This window comes from Pseudopipra pipra, chromosome 7 (assembly GCF_036250125.1).
Source record: "Pseudopipra pipra isolate bDixPip1 chromosome 7, bDixPip1.hap1, whole genome shotgun sequence".
Taxonomy (NCBI): domain Eukaryota; kingdom Metazoa; phylum Chordata; class Aves; order Passeriformes; family Pipridae; genus Pseudopipra; species Pseudopipra pipra.
In genome coordinates, this window is record NC_087555.1 from 28,932,494 (window position 1) to 28,952,982 (window position 20,489).

The 20,489-nt window shown below is 40.8% G+C and overlaps 1 protein-coding gene across 1 annotated transcript in view; it reads right to left on the reverse strand.

The window, feature by feature from the left end:
• ADCY5 (adenylate cyclase 5) overlaps positions 1–20,489 on the reverse strand; it is a 208,384-nt gene that overhangs the window by 20,593 nt on the left and 167,302 nt on the right. Inside the window, exons 9-12 of the mRNA XM_064661405.1 lie at positions 10,494–10,516; positions 6,410–6,554; positions 4,861–4,958; positions 2,041–2,128 (exon numbers count right to left, since the gene is read on the reverse strand). Of these exons, the coding sequence (XP_064517475.1) occupies positions 2,041–2,128; positions 4,861–4,958; positions 6,410–6,554; positions 10,494–10,516 (354 nt within the window). The remainder of the gene's footprint in view (positions 1–2,040; positions 2,129–4,860; positions 4,959–6,409; positions 6,555–10,493; positions 10,517–20,489) is intronic.

Here is a 20,489-nt window from a genome sequence, read left to right on the forward strand (position 1 = left end):
ATAATCAGATGTTGTCAGCAAAGGCTAATCTGGAGCACTAAAAACAGGTAATCAAAAAGGTACAGGAGCTAGAAGGCCCAATAATCTCAATATTTACAATCTGTGCACAGAAAGCACTGGCCACACTGGATGTTATACATGAGCACGTTGTGGGGCTGGGACAAGGTGCTGAAAATATCACTGTTGGAAATACAAGGGGCTTCAGAAAATCCCGAAATTCTGATGTTAGTCTGAATTTCCTCTGATGTCTTGTGTTTCCACAGCCTGTGCACTGAGGCAAAGCCAGCTTAAAAACAGTTGCAGGCACCACTACGTGAATGTGGGAGATCAAGGCAAAGAAAGCAAGATTGAACATCTGCCTAGAGTCACATGTAAAGTCCTGTGTGCCTTTTAAATTAATCACTGATAATTTTAAACCAAGAAGCCCAAACCAAAACCAGAAGCTCTGAAAGATGACAGAAGAATCCAGTGCTGCTGTCAGTATGTGGAAGCAACCTAAGGCCATAAATGCCAGCGGGTAACACAGCTGTGAGCCTTGGAATGTATCTGGCTGCAAGTCATTCAGCTCAGATGCTTCAGAGTTCCGAGTCTGCCACAGCTCTTGCCCCAGCAGAGCTGGTGTGGCTCTGCTTGTCTGGCAGCGTGCTGGGATGTGCTGCCAGTGCCAGTGCAGCAGAAGGAGGCAGCACAGCTCTGCACTGAGTTTCCCAGTTCTTTGTGGCTGTGACCAAAAGCTTTTCACCTTGGTCATTAATTAACTGCTAATCACATTAAACTGATGATACCAGTTTACAAACTAATGACAGTCAATAATATCCTCATCTGTAATGGACTCACCAAGTATAACCAGGCATCTTTGGGTACCATTTCCCAGCCCAAGCCTTCCCATTAGCACTGTTCTTTCTGACACTAGTTCTCATTGCTGGTAAAAAAGCAGGAGCAATGGGATGCTGCACTTAAAAACTAGGCTCCATTTAAAATTGCCATAAGGCCAAGAGAAACCCTGTGAATGAATTGTTAAGTTCAAATAGAACCTCAAGCTTATTTTATTGGGAACAGTTTGCAGCAATTATTATGTAAGAAGGCAAAGCTTAATTCTCCAAATCTAAGTTTCAAAAGTCAAAAAGACATATAAGGTGCAAGTCTGTCAAGAGCACCCACATTCAACTGTTGAAAACGGCACAGAGAAGATAATTAAAGTGAGGCAAATCATCTGCCTGACATTATCCATTATCCCACTGTTCCTTCTGCAGAAAACATAATGCTACCAAACTATTTTATTCCAGGCTCTGGGGAACAAAGCTGAGCTTGGGCTAAGGAGCCCAAATCTGAGCATATTTCATGTTCAGACAGCGCTTGACTAGAAGGATCCCCAAAACTGCAAATACATCAACATTTTAATAGAAATACCTTTGAGTGCAAAAGATGAGCACACCATGCTTCCCACAGTGCTCATTGCCAATTTACCACAGGCTGACAAGTAATGTGTTTTTGGACTTCACACAATGTATTTCTTTGCTTATTAAAGCCAGTTACAAGAAAGAGCACACTGAATGTTGGAAGCTCTGTACACTCATCTGAGAAAGGCTGATAAACTTCTATATGTTTAAGGCTTTTAACTCCCTCCAGGACATTTTTCCTTGATGATATTCTGCTTCTGATTATCTGCCTACCCAAACATGCATATGTAGCAGGGGCCAGCACACAGGCAACTCTGCAGGAAGTTTACAGGGAGGAAACGAATGGTCAGTTTTTCGTTCCACACTGGAAAATATGTTCTTCTTATATCAATATGAGAGTGCCTGCAGGGGACTTAATAGACATGCAGATCCACAGAGTGATTACTTCTGCTGAGCTAAAGAGATGCCAACCCTAACATCTGTGTGCAGTTCATTCTGCCTTATCAAAGGCTTTTTCTGTAACCCTTATCACATAGTGTGGAAAGGAAGGCTAACAAAACATGCTCTGTTAGCTGAAGAACCAAATTGCTGATCCAGTTATTTTAGGCAGAGCACTCTACAAAGCAACCACAGTACTCACCTTTACACAGGAGTAAATGACCGAAACAAACACCACTGTGGTCAGGATCAGGAAACAGGTCAGGAAAAATCCCAGCATAAATGTAGAGCTGAAATCAAGAGAGACGGTTGGGTTTTTTTGTTTTGGTTTGGTTTTTTTTTAAATGCACATAATATAGAATAACTACAGCTCTGCTCTCCAGAACACGACATTTTTACAAGCTATGGCACACTGCACAGGCTTTCCAATTAGGACAGCAGTAGGAGACATGAGGTGCCTTGAATACCAACAGATACTCTGTCCTATTTAGAATTACTCATGCAGGCTGCAGAGCAGAGAATGCTGCATCTTCTATAGCAATCACCTTCCTGCTGGGGTAACAGTGGTGGGACTGAAAAATATTTCATGCGCTAGAGGAGGTGACAGAACAACTTGTTATGGCAGGTCGGCTCCCGGCTGGCTGTGGGCAGGCACCCCTGGGAAGGGAGGCAGGGCTGAGTGCTGCAGTGCAGCTGAGTGGGAATAGTCTCACTGGGAATAGCCACCTGTACTCGCACAGGGAATGTTTGTGTGGCACCATTCTCCGTGCTCTGTCTCTGGCATGGAATGAGAGGAACCACGACTGGAGGACAGTCAGGGAAAACAGCCTTAGCTTAGCCAGCTTGAGAGGTTCCTGCTCCTCCCAACCTTGAAGTACAGAGAAGATCCTGGGGCCAACTTTGTACTATGTATTTTCATCTGTTTTAATCATGGAGATAGTCAACACCAATTTCCTGGTGATTGGTCTCAGGGTGACAGGATAGGCCCCCTCCCAGGAGTTAGCCTTGTTCATAATTTAAAGGAATTATTCTTGTGATGTGACATTGAGGCCAACCACACCAAAGCCAGCTGGTCTCTGTGTTCTCTCATGACTACTAAGATAATTGTACTTGCTAATTCACTGTTTGAGCCTTTGTGAAATATGTTAAAGCTATTCCTCTTTATCACCATAAATGATCACTGACATTCTGTCTCTAGTTTCAGATTCAAATTCCATGGTGTGTCTTTCATGAAACTCTAGTGGTGACACATATACACCTGTGGTTTCAGTTACTGCTTAATTGCTACCTTCAATAAAAGACCAAAGCTATGCAATTGAAATATAAGGAAAACCAAACCAAAATGTGAAGGAAAGTATATGTAACCTGCAGTTAAAACATGGAATTTTATTTACTCTTGAACCACATCACCTTTCACACAGGCCAGGCTGACCAAGGACACTTCAGAATTTCCAAAAAACCCCCAACCACCACCTTATGGGCAGCACGGAGGGAGACTGAGCAGCACAGCATTGACACCACACTTCCATAAGGGACTGGCTCCTGCGTAATACAAAGGAGGCAGCCATATGGTTGCCACACATCAGAAATTGTCAAGCTGTCATTTAAATGTTAAACTGGGTTTTATGGAGACAGCTTAGTGGCTGCTTAGGGAGTTTGATGAGCAACACAAGGCTGGTAGAGGGCCTCTGCAGGTGTGAAGTCATGGCAGCAATATCCAGAAATCCAAAGCGTAAGCCCTTGATAAATGAGTTACTCTCCAAGTACATTTCTGGATGTAATTAACAATGCTTTTATTTCTGGGAATGATCTAGTTTCAATTTTCAGCCTCTTTTAGCTTCACTTCCAGTTTCCCAAAGCAGACCTGTCGGTTTACACAGTGCATTTGTACTGATGTTATTTTGCTGATTCAATCTTTCTGTGAGCACTCTTGCCTGGGAGAGTGAATGACAAACATCAGACTACATGTTGTTTCTGTGACCTTCTGAGTATCTGCTCTGAACACTACAAACCAATCTCTAATCCAAAAAGATCTGTGGTAGGAACAGAAGGTAGTTGTAATGGCATAAAATAGTACTGGAGTTCTCCTCAAACAATTTTTTTTGTCTTCTTGTAATGAAGATAAATTTGGAGCATTTTCAGAGCTTCTGTGATCTTTTTCTTCAGATTAAAAATTACTAACTACAAATTTATTTCCAACACAGCATTGCTCAGTAAATGATATATTACTGCTACTAAACCAGAGCACAGGAAATACACACATGCTGTAATTTTAAGGGATTTTTAAAGAACTTTTTGAGAAGAAATATCATGTCTGCAGAGCTCACTTCTAGGAAAGATGTAATGGGTTATACTGTGCCTTTCAGAGAAACCTGCAGGCCACTGCAACAGCACTGTGCCCCACGGCTCTGAGGAGCTTATGCCACTCTTGCCTGGGAAAAGAAATGACTGCAACCCTTAAACCTGGAGCGAGCCACTCAAAGGTTAGGCATGTGTAGCTCAACTCCCTCTCTACCTTTCTTCTTGCACTGCTGCACTGAGCCCAGAAGAATAAATGTATGAGACATTATGCCTCATCTGTTAAGCAGACCTGCGACCTCAGTGGTCTGAGCAATGAGGCTGTGATGGTTTTTCACCTCCCTGTCCTACTGTGTTCAGATAAGAGGACAGCCAAGCCTTGTGTTGTGAATGTGCACTATGCCTTCATAGACAATCCTTCCTACTTAGTGATATTTGTTTTCCACAGGCTTATAAATGTGCTGAACTGAATTTCCTAAGATGGAGATAAATTATAAGAGAAATCACACCAGGAAAACAGAAATCCTCCCATGTCAGTGAGGAGGCTTTAATCTGCACTAGAAATGAGTGAAAACAATAAGAACCACGCATCACTTGAGCATGAATTATTTAAGGATTTTTCTCTTCCCCTTGGTGTTCTGAATTCGCAGGAAAAAAACAAAGAAAAGTAGGCTGCAATAGAAGAGGGGAGCAGATGGGAGCTAAGAGATGAAAGGATACTCACTGTGGCACGATTATGATTTGAACAAAGCAGATGAAGAGGAAGACTAGGGAGGCACAAGCCACGTAGGCTCCGAACCTGTCGTCCACCTGCTTGGAGTACTGCAAAAACACAAACAGTTATGTTAGTGGGAAATTTGGCTGCCTGCCTTCTCTCCACAAAACCTTCTTACTTGGCTTTTGTTTAGGTCCTTGGAAAGTAGTGCTGGTAGGAAACAACTACCACTACAAACTCCCCTTCTCCCTGGGCAAGTTGTAAGGGCTTGAACAGACCCAAAGGCCAGGGAACAAACCCACACAGCTGCATGGAGAGGATTCACCAACCATTCCTTGCATGAGGGAACAGAAATGGACTAACTGGGATTCTGCGTCACTGCCATCAGACCTAAACTTCTTCCATGGGAAGTTTCCCCAACAGGGACAAATGCTGCTAATGAGGACACCATGCATTTTGTGCAGATGGCTTGACTTGCTCTAATGACAGTGCGAGGATGATGAGGCTTTCACAGTCACTCTTTCCAACTACTTGTCAACATATCGGTCGCACGGGAGCTGCATCCAATTCCCAGTGATGCCTTATTTAGCTTGAAGCATGGTTCTCAGTACAGACAGCCTCAATGTTTGAACGACAAAATAAAAGGTGCTCTGAACAGGTGAGCACTAATTTCCCTGGCTGTTTTCAGGTATAAAATTGAAGGGAAGGAGGTGGGGGGAAATTATGTGCTTGAGCTTTTATCCAGTCCCACACTGATTCATTGAACAGCTGTAAAACCTGCAAAGGTCTGCTTTTGCAATAGGTTGTCATTCCTGTCATGGAAAGACTGTTTCTAAATAAAATTATAAAATAATGAGTGCAAACTTATTATGAAGCTTTTTCCATTGAATAATGAGTTTAACCTGAAGACCACTCAAACATCCCAAGGATCTGTGCTTGGATTAAAAAAAGAGAAAAAAAGATTACTTTCTTTGGGCAATTAAACCCACCAGTTGTTATAATACTTTTAATAATAGCATCTGGTTACTTCTAGACTTAAATGAATTAAAATTTGCAGCCATCTAGAGCTGATGTTGTCTCTATTATATAGTCAGGGAAATGGAAATGATCTTTGCCTCACAACAACAGTATCTGAAACCAAGGGCAGGCAAAAATCCCTCCAGAGGTGACTCAGAGCTCAGGGAGACTAAAGTGGGTTTCACCGATGACTTGAGGGAGCTCAGGGGGACTGCAATCTCAGTTTGGATGCCTCAAAGTCAGAGAAACAATCTGGCTTATTCTGCATTCCCTTTACTGCTCATCATTGCATATTCATGTGTGTCTGATAAAAATGGCTTCATTTTCCTGGCCAGTGCTCCCTTCAGATGACTGTGACTTTCCAGGAACGTCTATATTAAGGTTTCCATGAAGAAGCATGGATGTTTTAAGACCACAACTCCACCTCCAGCACCCAAACACTAGCTTTACCTATAAATATAAAAGTTTGACCTTATGCAGGAGAATTAAAACTCATAACAAGCCTGAATGACATGCTGTAATGATTTTTAGAGAACATTACCTTTTTCTCCAAGTCAGGCTCCCTGAAGGTTAAGAGGAACTTGCGCACGTGCTCGGAGCGTAACCGATCAATACTCCTGGCATCGATGGCACGGCCCAGAAACTCATCCACTTCATCCTCCGGGTTCATACTTTCCTGTGTGTTCCTGAGGATGCCATGAGAAGGGAGCATAAGAGGACAAGATAATTGCTGCCTCTTCACCATGTAATATCATTCCACTTATAATAATAAGCTGGAGGTTAATGGCATTTCACTTATGACAGCTTCAAGTTGGGAAACGGAGTGTGAGCAGAGAGGAGAATGATATCAGCTCGAGAGCTCATTGCCAGTCCTGAGTCCATTACTAAAAGGATTTACTTGCCCTTTTTCGATACTACATCCATTTTCTTGCCTTAAGGTCTCATTACCATGCCTCATTCTCCAAAACCACTGAGTAGTCTCCTCCCTGCACTCCTCCTCGGACTTTTTCTTCCCTGCACTGCTGTGCTGTTGTAGCTGTTAGTGCCTGAACTGGCAAAAAGATTTCTGCATCCAGTCCTACTGCTTGCTTCCTAATAATAATTTTTGTAAATATTACTACGAAAATTTCCAAACTTGAATAATTCTCCCTTTCTGAGGAAAAAAAATGTTCATGGAACAAACATGTAGGAGAAAAAAATGTAGCCTGACTCCCCTTCACACAGTTATTTATGCGTATAAAGCACAAAACATAAAAAAAATATTGTGTTTACAAGGTATTTACTTAAAGAAAATGTTGAAAAAGAAAAAGGTAGCAAACAAAAAAAATACAAATTAGATTCTGCTTTCTAAATATGTGGAAGAAGATTTCTAGGTTGCTTATAATCTTTAATGTCAGTATTTTTCTGATGCTCTGCTACAGCTTCTGAAAAATGAGGCTGCTTTTCAAAAACTGTTGGAAAAAAAGTAACACTGGAAACTTAATCATCCTGAGGCATTTTGCACTGAGCATCAGGAAACCTGAAGCAGCTCCTCAAACTCTAGTTATTTTTAAAATCTAACAGGATTTTAATGACTTGATGCTGTCACTTTAATGGCCTGCCTTCTTACTAGCTATAGGCAGAAATTAAATCTAATCCTGAAGTGCTGTTTTCCTGCTCTGCTTGCATGATTGCCAAGGTTATCCACAGGATATACCCATAGTTATCCACTGAAATACGCCCCTCACTTGCACTGGGGCATATTCCAGCAGATAACTATTTCTATGTGCAAACCCCATGATGGCACAGCAGCTTAGGCCTCATATTGTGGGACTTTCACTTTAGGCACTCTGGAGAAAAAATCCTGAGGTCTAACAGGCACAGTGAAAAGCTACACTGCTGAATTTCCTTGGTTTTATTTGTACTGCACAAGAGCACACAATGCACTCTGTGTTGCAGCCAGTGGGCTCCTACAGGTATGACTGTGCTGGATGCAGAGATTGCTCAAAGGAGCTTACAGACCAGAATGTGACTCTGCTGTAAAAGTTAAAGGCCCCTTTCCAAAAGAAAGGCTCTTTTAAAGTTTTCTGCAAAACTGGATCAGATTTTAAGAAGCCCTCTGTAAACCAACCCTTCCACGTACCTCTTGTCAAGAGAAAAATAAATCAGGTCCATCTACTTGTTTCCACTCCACTGCTCTTTGCTCCAGTCAGCGAGCTGAATGTGTCTGCACCTCAGCTAGATCATGATGACACACCAGTGGCATCTATTTAGTGACCACATAGCAACTACAAACCTAGTTTGTCTCAAGTCTAATCTCTTAGCTAACCTTAGTATTTCAGTGGTGTTGGGGAAAAGAGTTTTTTTATTTTGGGGCTCTACAGTTATTTAATTCCTTGAACTTCATATATTCCACTTGGAAAATAAAAGTGTTTTTTTCCCTACAGGGTCAGGACATGCTTCCTTAGAGGAAGTACATCTGCTTGAGCACTCAAGGCGATGCTGCTTATTTTCATTCAGTCCTCACAATGTCTTCTGGACTCATAAAAATGAGCAAGGAAATCATTAGGCTTCGTATTTACAGAATGTCTTCCAAGATCCTGTGAGTTATGTACACATTTGGGTCATTCACATTTAGTCATTTCATACCACATATGAGGGATGTGATAGTTTTCCCCCAGAACTGAAGCAAAAGAGTTGGCTCAGCATCTTGGTGAACCATAGTTAAATTTCAAGTTCCAGTCTAAAAACACCACTCAGGAAGATGCAAAGAGAAGAAGAAATTGCCTGCTTGGACTCTGACCTCGGCTGCCTCCAGTTTTGTAGTAGATCCTTATATTTCTGAGGGCATTTCTATACTACAGTAACTTCTATGGTTGAAGGCTGTGTAGAAATACCCCTGCAGCTTTTAAATGGCCTTGCTGAGATATTGGCACAAGAGCAGCCACCTTCTCATAGCCTGCAGGGAAGCTTAGTCACGTTGCACAGACCCAGCTTTCACAGCCCGTTGTACCCAAACTAAATTACTGTACAGCAAGTTTGGGTACATTTACATAAATGTAATTTTAAATTGAAAGACAAAAGTTCCCTATGCTAAGGACTGCCCTAGAGGCAGTGCCTCTAAGTCAGAGCTGAGGTATTGCCATGGACTAATGAAATTCATATGTGGAAATGTGTATTGATATATTGATCGTGTGATCGAGTGGGGGGAAATCAAGGATTTCAGGTCACTATGAAACTTCCAGAAACACCTTTTAAAAGCACTGCTGAGATTTCTCCAAATGCAGCCAATGGAAAATTGTTGCAAGGGACAGGAACAGCACAAACAGAGCTTGGAGCAACTTCTGCACTCTGCTTGCAAATGTGAAAGCTAGCAATTAACCCAGAGTGGCTTCAGAGTGGTCCAAAAATGCTCTGCTGATTTAATTACTTTCTGCAAATGAAGAGTGTGGCCACTGCCAAAACTACATGTATGCCATAATTTTAAATGCTCCACGCATTCAATAATTAAATCATGTAGGTGTCGGGTCATGGTTTCAGAGGTGCGTGGTGCCTACACATTCCTTTGCTGCAAGTCAAAAGTATTGACCCTCAGTGTTTCTGCATGTGAAGGAACTGGGAACTTGACATGGTTTAGGTATCTAATTTTAACCAATATCACCATGAATATATTCTGCTAGACTTTTTTTTTTTTTTTGGCAAATCTTTGTACTTGAGTTAAATGGATTTCTGGATGAAGAGACTCTGAGTCACTCTTAGGGCCACAGAAGCATTTCTCTGTCCCAGCTCACAGAAGTCCACTTAGCCCTAGCCAGCAGCCTGAGAAACATGATAAGGAGCAAAAGCAACAAATTTTTAGGCATCAGTCTCCTCTATTGTTGCCTACCTTGCTCTAAGCAAGCTTATAAGGAATGCCACTCAACAAGACTGAATGCAAAATTATTCTAAATACCTACAATACAAGGAAATGCTTTTTTATGTCCAGTTGTAGAAATTAAAAAGTGAACACATTTGAGGGGTTTTCCTCCAAAGGCAATTTTTCAAAATACCACTCATGTTAAATTGTTATTTTAACCATTTCTTTAAAGTTCTATGAGAAAAAAAAAGAAAATGCTGCTTTAAATGTGGCTATATTTCAGAATATGAAACTTTGAATTTAATTTTTCAAACAAGCTATCATTTCTGAGTTCATTTTTATATCTAGAAACAACTAATATGCAAAAATTAGTAATATAAAATATATACAAATAAACTCAAAAACTATATGCATTTCAACACATACATAAACTTTTCCTATTGGACTTGTTCAACAATTAGACATACCTTACAGGAAGATTTTGTCTTGGGTTATTTTCAAAGAAACAAATAGTGGAGAATACTCAGGGCATGGGGAAGTGCAGCAAAAGCATTTTAATTAGAAGAGCAAGTTAGAATCACACAAATAAATATTTTGAGGGCAGTGGCTGTTCTGAATGCACATCAGTCAAGCCCGTGCCCTCAACTGGCTGACCCCCCAGAAGAAACCTCTGGAGAGTCCAGGCATTATTCTTAGCTTCTGGGCATCACTTTTTGTCTTTTTTTAATATGAGAAAATAAATCCCAAATGTGAAAACATAACAGTGTATGACAGAAGTAAATATGCTTACTTGTCCTTGGGGTCCTCAAAACCCTGAAAGAAAGGAAAAGGACACAATGGTTAGAAAACAGGCTGACCTTGAGAACACCACGTATCCTGGGAACAGCATTTTGCAGGGGAGTTTTCAGGGTGCTCAGTTGTCAGGTGTGGAGGGACAGCTTTACACACCCATGACAATATTTTGTCATTGGGCAGACAGAGCAGTTCTGGAAAAACACATTCCTTCAGATGCAAATCCACAGAAGTGAAGATAAACGAAACGCTTCAGCTGACTGCTGGCACGCTTTATTTGCAGTCACCGTTACAAATGATACAATGGAAACTGTACTGATATTATAACTGAGGATGTATTTTACTTGAAACAAAGCTCAGAACGATAACATAAGTCAACTATTGTATTCTGTAACTATTCCACAAGGTTTCATCTCTTTATGTCAGGGATTGGCTAAGGGTTTTCATTTTGGTTTTCATCTCTTCAGGAGGAACCTCAAGGGGTCTTCTTACTCCTCCCCTTGTCTCAGGCACACACAGAACCTGTTTTCTTGAATAAGATTTCAGGAATTATTTATAATATTTGCAATAGCCCAAATGTTCACAGTTCTTTCTGGACCACCTGAATTGATTAAGTGTCTGTATTTAGGAGCCATCCATAGTTTAAGTGGCTAGAAGGCCTCACAGAAAATTATGTACAGAGGCTTAAGTTTATATGTTTAGCATTAACATACCTAACAGACCAAATTGCATCAAAATGATCATTTTGCATTGGCTGAGACAAAATCTGCCCTCTGACATCTTGGCTTAAATTTAACTGTAGTCAAGAGAAGTTGTATATTTGACAAGTAGGGTCAAATACTCAGGCACAGAGTTTGTACCCTGTGTTCCAAAACATAAAACAAATGTAGCCGGGAGATAGGAAGAACTGCTTTTGTTTTTCTCCCAGAGACTTCAGGCCAAAACTGCTCAGAGCACGTGAGGATATTCCAGCTGCTGGACCTGCAGCGGCAACCAGTCTGGGGGCAGCAAACTGAGAGCCATCCTGACTGTAAAAAAACAAACAACTTTGGGCAAAAATCTTCCCACAGTTGCCTTGTCCAACACCACCAGAAACAAAAACACTGACCAGATACTAAACGAGAACAGATTTTGCCCTTACAACTAGTCAGCAATGTGGTGACACAGCAGAAGTAAAGCCAACACAGTGTCCCTGAACAGCATCAGCTTTGCAAGAGGGAAAAAGGGAGGTTTGTCACTCAGGTCAGCAGCCAGGACTGTGACTCACTGCGAAAGCAATTTCCATTTTTACATATTCCACTTCAGACTAAAACCACACTTCTAAATAGAAACTGCAACTCCAACTTAACCCATCAAAAATTCAGATGAAGGAAGACTCTCAGTCCTGTGTAACAACCACCAGAAGACCCAGTGGGATGAAGGAAACAGTAATGTTGACTCAAAGTTAGCATGTCCAGTTATTCAAGCCAAAAAAAACATGTACGTTCTGATTTCACATTAAGGAATGATGAAGTGATTACTAAAATTTTTGTTGTGCCGTTTTTTCCTACTTTTTTTTCTTTTGTATAATTATTTTACAGTTGTCAGAAATATCTGATTGATTTATTTATCTATCCTCTAAGCAATCCTAAAACACAGTGCCAAAACTGAAAGTTCACTGATTAGTCATGGAGACAAAATGCTCACTAATTTGTCTGGTGTCACAGTCAGTTAGGCTGGGGAAAAGAAAAGAAAATAACTGAACATGAATAGCTACCAGACAAGAAATAAGCAGAGAGAACCAACAAGAAAATACACAATACTTGCTTATTAGATAGATATCAAGTTCACATTTTCAAGCTTAGCCACATGGGAACTGGATGACTGACTGCAGAGGGAGAGTCCCCTAAAATGGTCTGATTTTCACAGACAGCTATGTAACCAACTATCCCACTGAAATCCTGAAACTAAACACATAGATCTCATACTCCTGCCCTCTAGATGCACAGGGTTGAGGATACAGGCCAACCAGATCAAGTTAGTAAAACACCTCAGCAAGCATATCCTCAAAAAATTCACCAATATTTCAAGTGTAGAAAAATACATAGGCTCCATAATTAACTGGTCCTTTATACAGAGGATCACTTGATTAACATGGAATTTGATTCTGCTCTGCTTCTCTCCCTCAGCAAAACTGTTATAAGGAAAGTCTGTAACATAATAGGGAATTCATTGATCTAGCTTTTCAATTTAAAATACTAAATTGTGCTTGAAACCCTGGAAATTATTCATGCTGGTAGCTCAAAATAAATTGGTGTTTCAAAACTAAAGACTAAAAAAAGGCATATTTCAGGTAAAACAAAAGAGGAAAAGATTAATACATTTTCTTTCCTGGATCTTCATTTAATGAGGCTAAATATTTAAGAGTGACTTGAACTTTAATTAGAGAGAATCAGCTTAAAATTAAATGTAGTAGGAACCTCTTTAAGTTAAGCAAATTAAATGATTCACTTCAAATGCTCTCATTTCATACAAAAGATTCTTCAAGCAGAATTGCCAAAAATGGGATTGTCATGGAGGAAAGCCTATGGGATTATTTTAGGGAAAAATGCTCAAACACAGCTTCTTGAAAACTGGTAATTTATTGCAGGATATCTTTCTTATTTGCACTGAAATGTTTTGCCAGGATATAGAGCAAATATACTTCTAGAATCTGGCTGTGACCAGAGATTTTCATCCCTGTCCACTAAAGAGCCCGTGTTTCACTCACATACCAAAAGGCCTTTTAGGCAGAGGAGATGATCACACGCACAAGGTCACTCTGCTCACCCTATTTTTGGTTGGGAGGGAAAATTCCCCCTGGGTTTTGGTTAATGTGTTTTCACCTCCTCCTGTTTCATGGGCGTGCTTGGTTCATTGAAAAATCTGCACTTAAATTATTTCCTTCCCCTTGCACAAGGCTTGAGCACTGATGACATATTGGTCTTTTTTTTCTCCACAGCTGGCAAATAGTTCAGTATCTTCAGGACTCAGATGCTTTCCTCCAGTTAAAGCCCTTTGGCTCAGCTCACAGCAATTGCAATGGTCTGTGTTACACACAGGATAAACAGTAACACAACCAACCCTGCAGAAAGAGGGTCTCCATGGATTTGCCTTCATTCCTAAAGGACTAATACACTCATAATCTGGTAGAAAAGTTTCCAAGCTCAAGCAGGAAAGAGAAATAACAGGAGCTGCTGTTGCAAGCATGTGTATAAAGCCACTCTTCAGCAGCCCTTGATGTCACCTGCCTGTGCTTCCCACTGGAGGCTGGGCAGCTGGGCTGGACTCAGCCTGTTTGGATATAGAGCAGGTTTGGAGCTGCACAAAGATATGTCATAACTTGCATTTCTGCACACACATGTACAGAAATATGGACACTCAGGAAAAAAAAAAAGCAGCTGATAAAAATGAGGTGCCTGTCGTTTAGGAGAGGGGGAATAAAGGGGTAGGAAGAGAAGCAGCCAATTCCTGGAGTTAAGTATATAAATGCCCTTTTGACTGCTTATGGATTTGTACCCAGTAGGCTGAAGAAATGCTGATGGCTTTCTAGGGTGCTATGAAGAAAAGTCTGGGAATTGTCAGCAGGAATGAAAATGGCAAAAGGGGTGATGGCTATGAGAATCAGACAGATAGGAGTTCACAGGAGTTCAAGAATAGCTCCATAATCATGATGATAAAGTAGCCCTTGTTAAGGCCAAAATTCCTTTCCTCTAGAAGGGACCATAAGGCATGAGATAGGTCTCATTGCAGTGCAGTACTAATGGGCTGCTGCATATAGGAGCTCATGCAAATTTTATTCAGTCTCATTTTAAATATCCCTAATACTGGAGTTTTTTTCCTTCCCCCAGGAGGCTGTATTACTCTGCCATCAGATTGCAAATGTAAAGGTAATAGCATTTAATAATTGCTCTGAGACTAAGACAGTCCTCTCTCTGACTTCAGGAACATTAACTCAAACTTAGCTGAATCAGCTCCCTTAAAGGCTCTGCTCTTTCTTCTTTTCTACAGATCATTAAAAAACCTTTATTTTTTTATGGCAGGTCAGGTGACTCTGAATCTACACTGACATCCTCAGTGGGAGTAGACATGTGCAGGAGGAAAAAAAGAGGGGATGTTATATTACTGCTTCTGTCCCTAAGGCTTACTATTTTATGGGGGATATTTTATGAATATCTATTGTGTTAGAAGCTCATATGACTGCCATCTCTCTGCTTGACTTCTAAATTAACTAAGCCCTTTTCTTTGAAGATTAAAACTGATTCCTTAAATAGAATGATAAAGTATTTGTCAAAGACATGACAAGCTGACTGCTATACCATAATACTTCAAATCAAGAACTATTAGAAATAATAATTGTAACTTCGAGAACATTAGCTGCAATTATTAACATATTGTAAATATGCAAAGAAAAGTGGAGTAGACTTTCTATCCTTTTAACTTTTCATTTAACTCCAAAAATAAGACAGTAGAGACACTGATGAGTTCTATGACCTTCTTAATGGCAATGTGGGTGGGAAGAATGTATTCCACCCTTAAAAACTTCACTCTCAACTCCAGCAAAGATGGTAAGAGCAAACGTAACAAAGAAACTAATTTTTCTTGCCTTTTTTTCATCCCTGGAATGAAGTCCAAGTAGGACTTCCATGATGTTAAAGCACAAATCGAAATAACTTGGGACTTAGGGACAAAATCAGCTTTGTAAGAGGTAAGGCCAACTTGCAAAGCAAAAGTATTTCACAGAATCAATCACCACGGAAAATAGAAAGGGAGAGTGACAAGCTGAGAGTGGATGTAGTTAAAAGCAAACCTTCTTTGGCCCCACCACAAAACTAATTATTCAGATCTATTTTCAGCAATGTTGTACACTCTCTTTGTCCCTGTGGTCAAAAAGACAAGGCTATGAAGATAGATGCTGCCAGGTGTAAATGCAAAAACAAAACTTCAAAGCACTCAAGCCAGAAATAAGACAATTTCTATACCAGAGTCCAGAAAGAGCTAAGCATGATCGGAAGGATATTTAACAATCATCTAAGTGCAGAACAACAAACTGGCAGAAAACCAGTTTATGAAGCAGATTAAATGATGAGTGTGTCTGCTAAAGCTGGAACACAGACTAATGAGCTCTGAAAAGGAAAGCTGAAGTGCTCCCTTTCAGCAGCCCACCTCACTTGATAAATAGACTTTCATTCCACTGCACTGCTCACAGATGGTGAAACCCTCTACTTTGTTCAACTCAAAATGATTTTGTAGACAGCTCTCAGCTGGCAGACCAGATCTGGCCAATGCCATGAATTTATCTGGTCCATCAGATTTAAATCTAAAGAACATAAGTGGTTGCTTTGGTTGAAATAGGTTTTCCCTGCCTTACTTTTAATTAACTTCTGGCTCTGAACTCACATCTCTGAGAAGTGCAGGTTGCTAACACTCTTCAGTTTTCTGTGAACTTTGAATCCAAATTTCTCCAGTTCAAAGGTCATATTTTCAAGTGGTTTGTTGTTCTGTGCCTCACTTGTTAGCAGTTACCAGAACTTGCAAAACAGACATAAAAATAAGTAGTCCTAGAAATGCTCTGAATCAGTTCCTGGCTCCACAATTTCTGCCCTTCCATCTCTATACTCCAAACAATGATAAACACAACAAGCTTCTCCAGAAACTACTGTCAAATGGCCTTCTAATCAGATGCAGACAGACTGAATCCAAGCTTAACCAGCCTTAATTGAAATTGCCCACTGGCGCTGGCCAGAGCTGCTCACCCTCTCCGAAAACCAGACCCAAACCTGCTGACCTGCATCCTTTTGCCATTAAAGCCTACTGTTTGCTTTAGGAAGCTTTGGAAATCATTCTGGTCAGTGCCACAGCTCCACCCGTGCAATGCTGCCATGACCATCAGAGGAAATGTTTCTGTGAATAAAGGGGAATTGTATCTTTATTTCTGTATGCTTAATTTAGTCCCACTCGAAACCAGTCTGACACCTTTTAGTAGTGTCTCAATTCAAATGACCTTTTGCCATATGAGTAAGATTTACTCTAGAAAAGGGTACTGAACAGTGGAAAAATTACTAATGCAAGACTTAAAAGCAAGTATCAAACTCTACCTAGGTTTCACAAAAGCAGCTGCAGACCTGCTGTTGCATCTTGCTGACTCTTATCCCTCTTTTAAAGAACTTAAGCAAAGGTGATTGCAAGCCCTGATCAACTAGAACAAAAGCTAGGTTAGCAGATGAGGATACAAAACTGTGTGAAGCCTCTGACAATTTGAGCAATGTACATTGTACTCCCACTCATTTATATGAGACCTCATGGAACATGTGAATCAGGCAAACCCTCTTTCCAGGTAAATACCACAGCAATTACACAGTGTAACTGCAGGATACGATTCCTCCCCTTGCTGTTTGCGAGCTATCAAAACCAAATTGGCTCTATAAAACCCGGACTAGACTAACAATTTCCTCCCAGGTCTATAGCAATATGTGGAGATTACAACAGAAAGGATTTAGAGAGTTTCCCTCTGCTTGATTACGAGCTTGATTACTACAATAGCAGTGAAAAAATAGTGGGTCAAATTCTTCTCCATTGGGTGCTCCTGTCCAGCTTTGCTGACGTCAGCGTTGCAATTACCAGATTTAGCAGATGATTGCTGGAAAAGAGGATAATGGTGACCTGCAGTTAAATGAAACCTTTAGAAGGAGGGTGAACCGCCGGTGCCTAATTCATGGACTCAAATCCACTTCTCTTTGATAGAGCTGCACTATTGACTGAGGAAAACTTGTCCTATTGAGCTTTATTTTAAATTTTAATCATTTCTGATGTTTAAGCAGTAGAGTTGGCACAGAACCAGCTACAGCATCTGTTCCTCTGATGCACCTGTTCCCCAATTTTGATTTCCAAGTAACCAGTTCTATTGTAGGGGCAACTTGGAGACATAAAGGGAGGAAATGAGCTGTATTTACAATGCAACATGCAAAGAATTGTTTGATTTAGGACAGGGGAAATAAGACAAAGAATTATATTCTATGGTTGAATGACCAGGCTTGTAGATCAGTGTTGTTTCATTAGAAAGTAAACACCAAGCAACCAACTATCACGTAGAAGGCTGTGCAGAGAGCTCTGAGCAGCACCACAAGGAATCAGCCAGCACCTACCTGAAAGAAAAGCTTGTTTTTTATTGCACCAGCCATATCCATGGTCCATTTTTATAACCTTGTCTCATATCTTTTAACATCTGCATGCAGTAATATTTCCTACGCATATATAATCTCTATTTGATGTTATTTCAGTTTTTACTTTGTAGCTAACATCGATGCCACACACAATTTCATTTCAAATTAAATGCTTCATTAGTTGTACTCAGAGTCATGACAGAAGCATGGTCAGACTGAAATCAGTATTGCAATCTTCAGGGTTTCCTCCTTCTGCTCCTAAACTTCCTAATGCTAAACCTTTCCAGCAGCTGAAAAAACAAAAGGAAGTCTGCCAGGCATCTACAGCTGGACTCAATAATCCCATTAGCCACTCTGCTCATATTTGATTATAAAAACACAGAGGTACCTGTTTGTGAAGTAAACCTTCCCCAAAGCATGCATCATTGGAACAAGCTATAGTCTGTCATACTAGCCAGTGTAAAACAAATATGAAAGCTGTATGGCAGCCTCAAGATCCAACAGCAGGACTTTCCACAGATGAGTAGATATCATGGCACAATTAATGCCTTTCTTTTTTTTTTTTTTGCAACCCAGACAGCATCAGGCTGGGTCAAGTCTGATTGTAAGACCTCAAAAAGGACCAACATATTCTGGGTAGCACTAATAAAACTTCAGTATGAGTGCTGGGTTCAGTGTGGGCACTCCCTCTTGCCAGTGAAATGGCAAGTGCTCAGAGGGGAACAAGAACAACCACCGGGCTGGAAAACACCGAGTAGGGAACAAACTTGCTGAGGGAATCAGAGCTGTGCAGAGACATGGTAATAGCCTTCAAATACAGAGAAAGTAACTAACTGTAAAGGAGAGCAAATTAAATTGTGAATAGTTCATGCAGCACTGTGGTTTAAAACTGAAGTGGAGGAACGTGAAGCAAAACATCAAGAAAAGTCATCAAGCTGTTGAAAGGGATGCCGTAAGACTGTGGGATTTCCATCCTTGGAGGTCTTCAAACAAGGGCTAGACAAATATCTGTCAGAAATGCTGCAGATAGAGCTGGCTCCTGTACAAAGGGGTAAATTGATGCCATGAAGTTCTGTGCAGCCTAGGTTAGAAACTTTCTAAAATCTTTACAACTAGCTCATATTATTCTTATATTCTTTATTCCATATACATTCTCCTAATAGAGACTTTTAAATGTTATTGTTTCTATATTTGCAAAGGATTTTGTGACTTAGATCTTCCTTTCAGCGAATTAGGATCATTATTTTTAATCCAGTCCTTTACAGTCATGGAGAATGATTTATCATTATTTTTGTCCTTACAAACCTTCCTGTGTTTGAAGACTTTTGTTTCTAATCAGTCTTTTCCCTTCTAGACTGAGCAAACACAATACTTCCACACTTCTTTATAGGTCACACATTGAAACTCTACTAATTTGTAATTTTCCTTACTAGGCTATCTCTAATTCATCCACATCCTCCTAAATGATGTAATCCCAAACTGGATGTGGTTTTCCAGATACAAACCTAATAATGCTGAGCAGGGTAAAAGATGTAAGAGAATCATTTGTCACCTAGAACAGCCTTGTAATTTTGGGAGATATCAACATTTGCCTTTTTATTGCTGTTTACAACAAACCTCTTTCAGTTTACAGTCAACTACAATCCCAAAACTGTTTTTTTTTAATAGTAGCTTTGTTTTGCTGATGAAAATTGAGACATGAATATTATTTTCAGAAGTCTAAAATCCATCAATATTTATAAAAGCACTCTGAAATATATACTGGGAAAAGCAAAGTATTTCTCAGTGGTGTATAAATATTGTTATAGCTATAAATATATCTGTACTCTCAAATGCTTTCAAGTCCATTTATTTTTGACCCTTTTGCAATTAAAAACTGGACTAGACAGACAGTGGGGAAGACAAGGCTTTGTGTATGGAGACTTGGGGGAATGAGCAGCACAAAAGTCTGCATTTCCAGACAGATACAGTCACTGTTTCTGGACTGATTGCTTTTGTTTAGGAAACAAGAAAACAAGCTGTAAAACCCAATAAAAATAGAAAGTAGCTCTGCTGTTCTTCTGCTGTGCTCTGGCTCTGTTCATGCTCTGTTGATCTAGTCCAGGCTCCTCTGCTCACCCAGGGGGAGCAAGGCTGCCCTCGACCTGCTCCCTGCTGGCAGCATCACCCTCTCCAACAACCTCACAGGGCCAGGGCTCCAGCAGAGGCTGACAGCTCAGAGCAAGGCTCTTTGCACTCCCAGGGCACTTCTATCTAATCTTCTTCTGCTGCAAATTTACCTGTCCTTGAGGGGCAGCCACTGATCCCTGGCAGCCCAACTCAGCCCAGTTCCCAGGACTGACTTTCTCCAGGCCATGCTTCCACCAGCTAATGGGGGTCATGGTCAGCAATGGGCAGCATCAGTGTCTCCAGCCTCCTGCCTCCCTGGGGGCTCTGCACGATAAGAAAGGCCACTGCTAAGCAATGAGAAGGGAGAATGAAGCACTTGTGATGGTCTAGAAAGCAGACCGGTGCAGGAGGGAGGTGGAGGGGCTGTTGGGCAGGATGGGACAAACTGATGCAGTTGCAATCCCAGCTGACTCAGTCCCCAGTTAGGCAGGGTGGGAGTAGGAAAGCAACTCTGGTTTTCGAGGACAATTGAAATTACTGCTGGATGGACACGTGTTAGATATTTTGTGTTATTCATATGTGTATGCAAGTGCCTGAATAAACTCTTGGATGCCCAAGGGAAAAACAGTCTAAAAGCACTGTGGAAAATCTGCTGGACCCAGAGGAGGGTATGCTCCAAGCCACAGCATGGAGAAAAAGCAGGG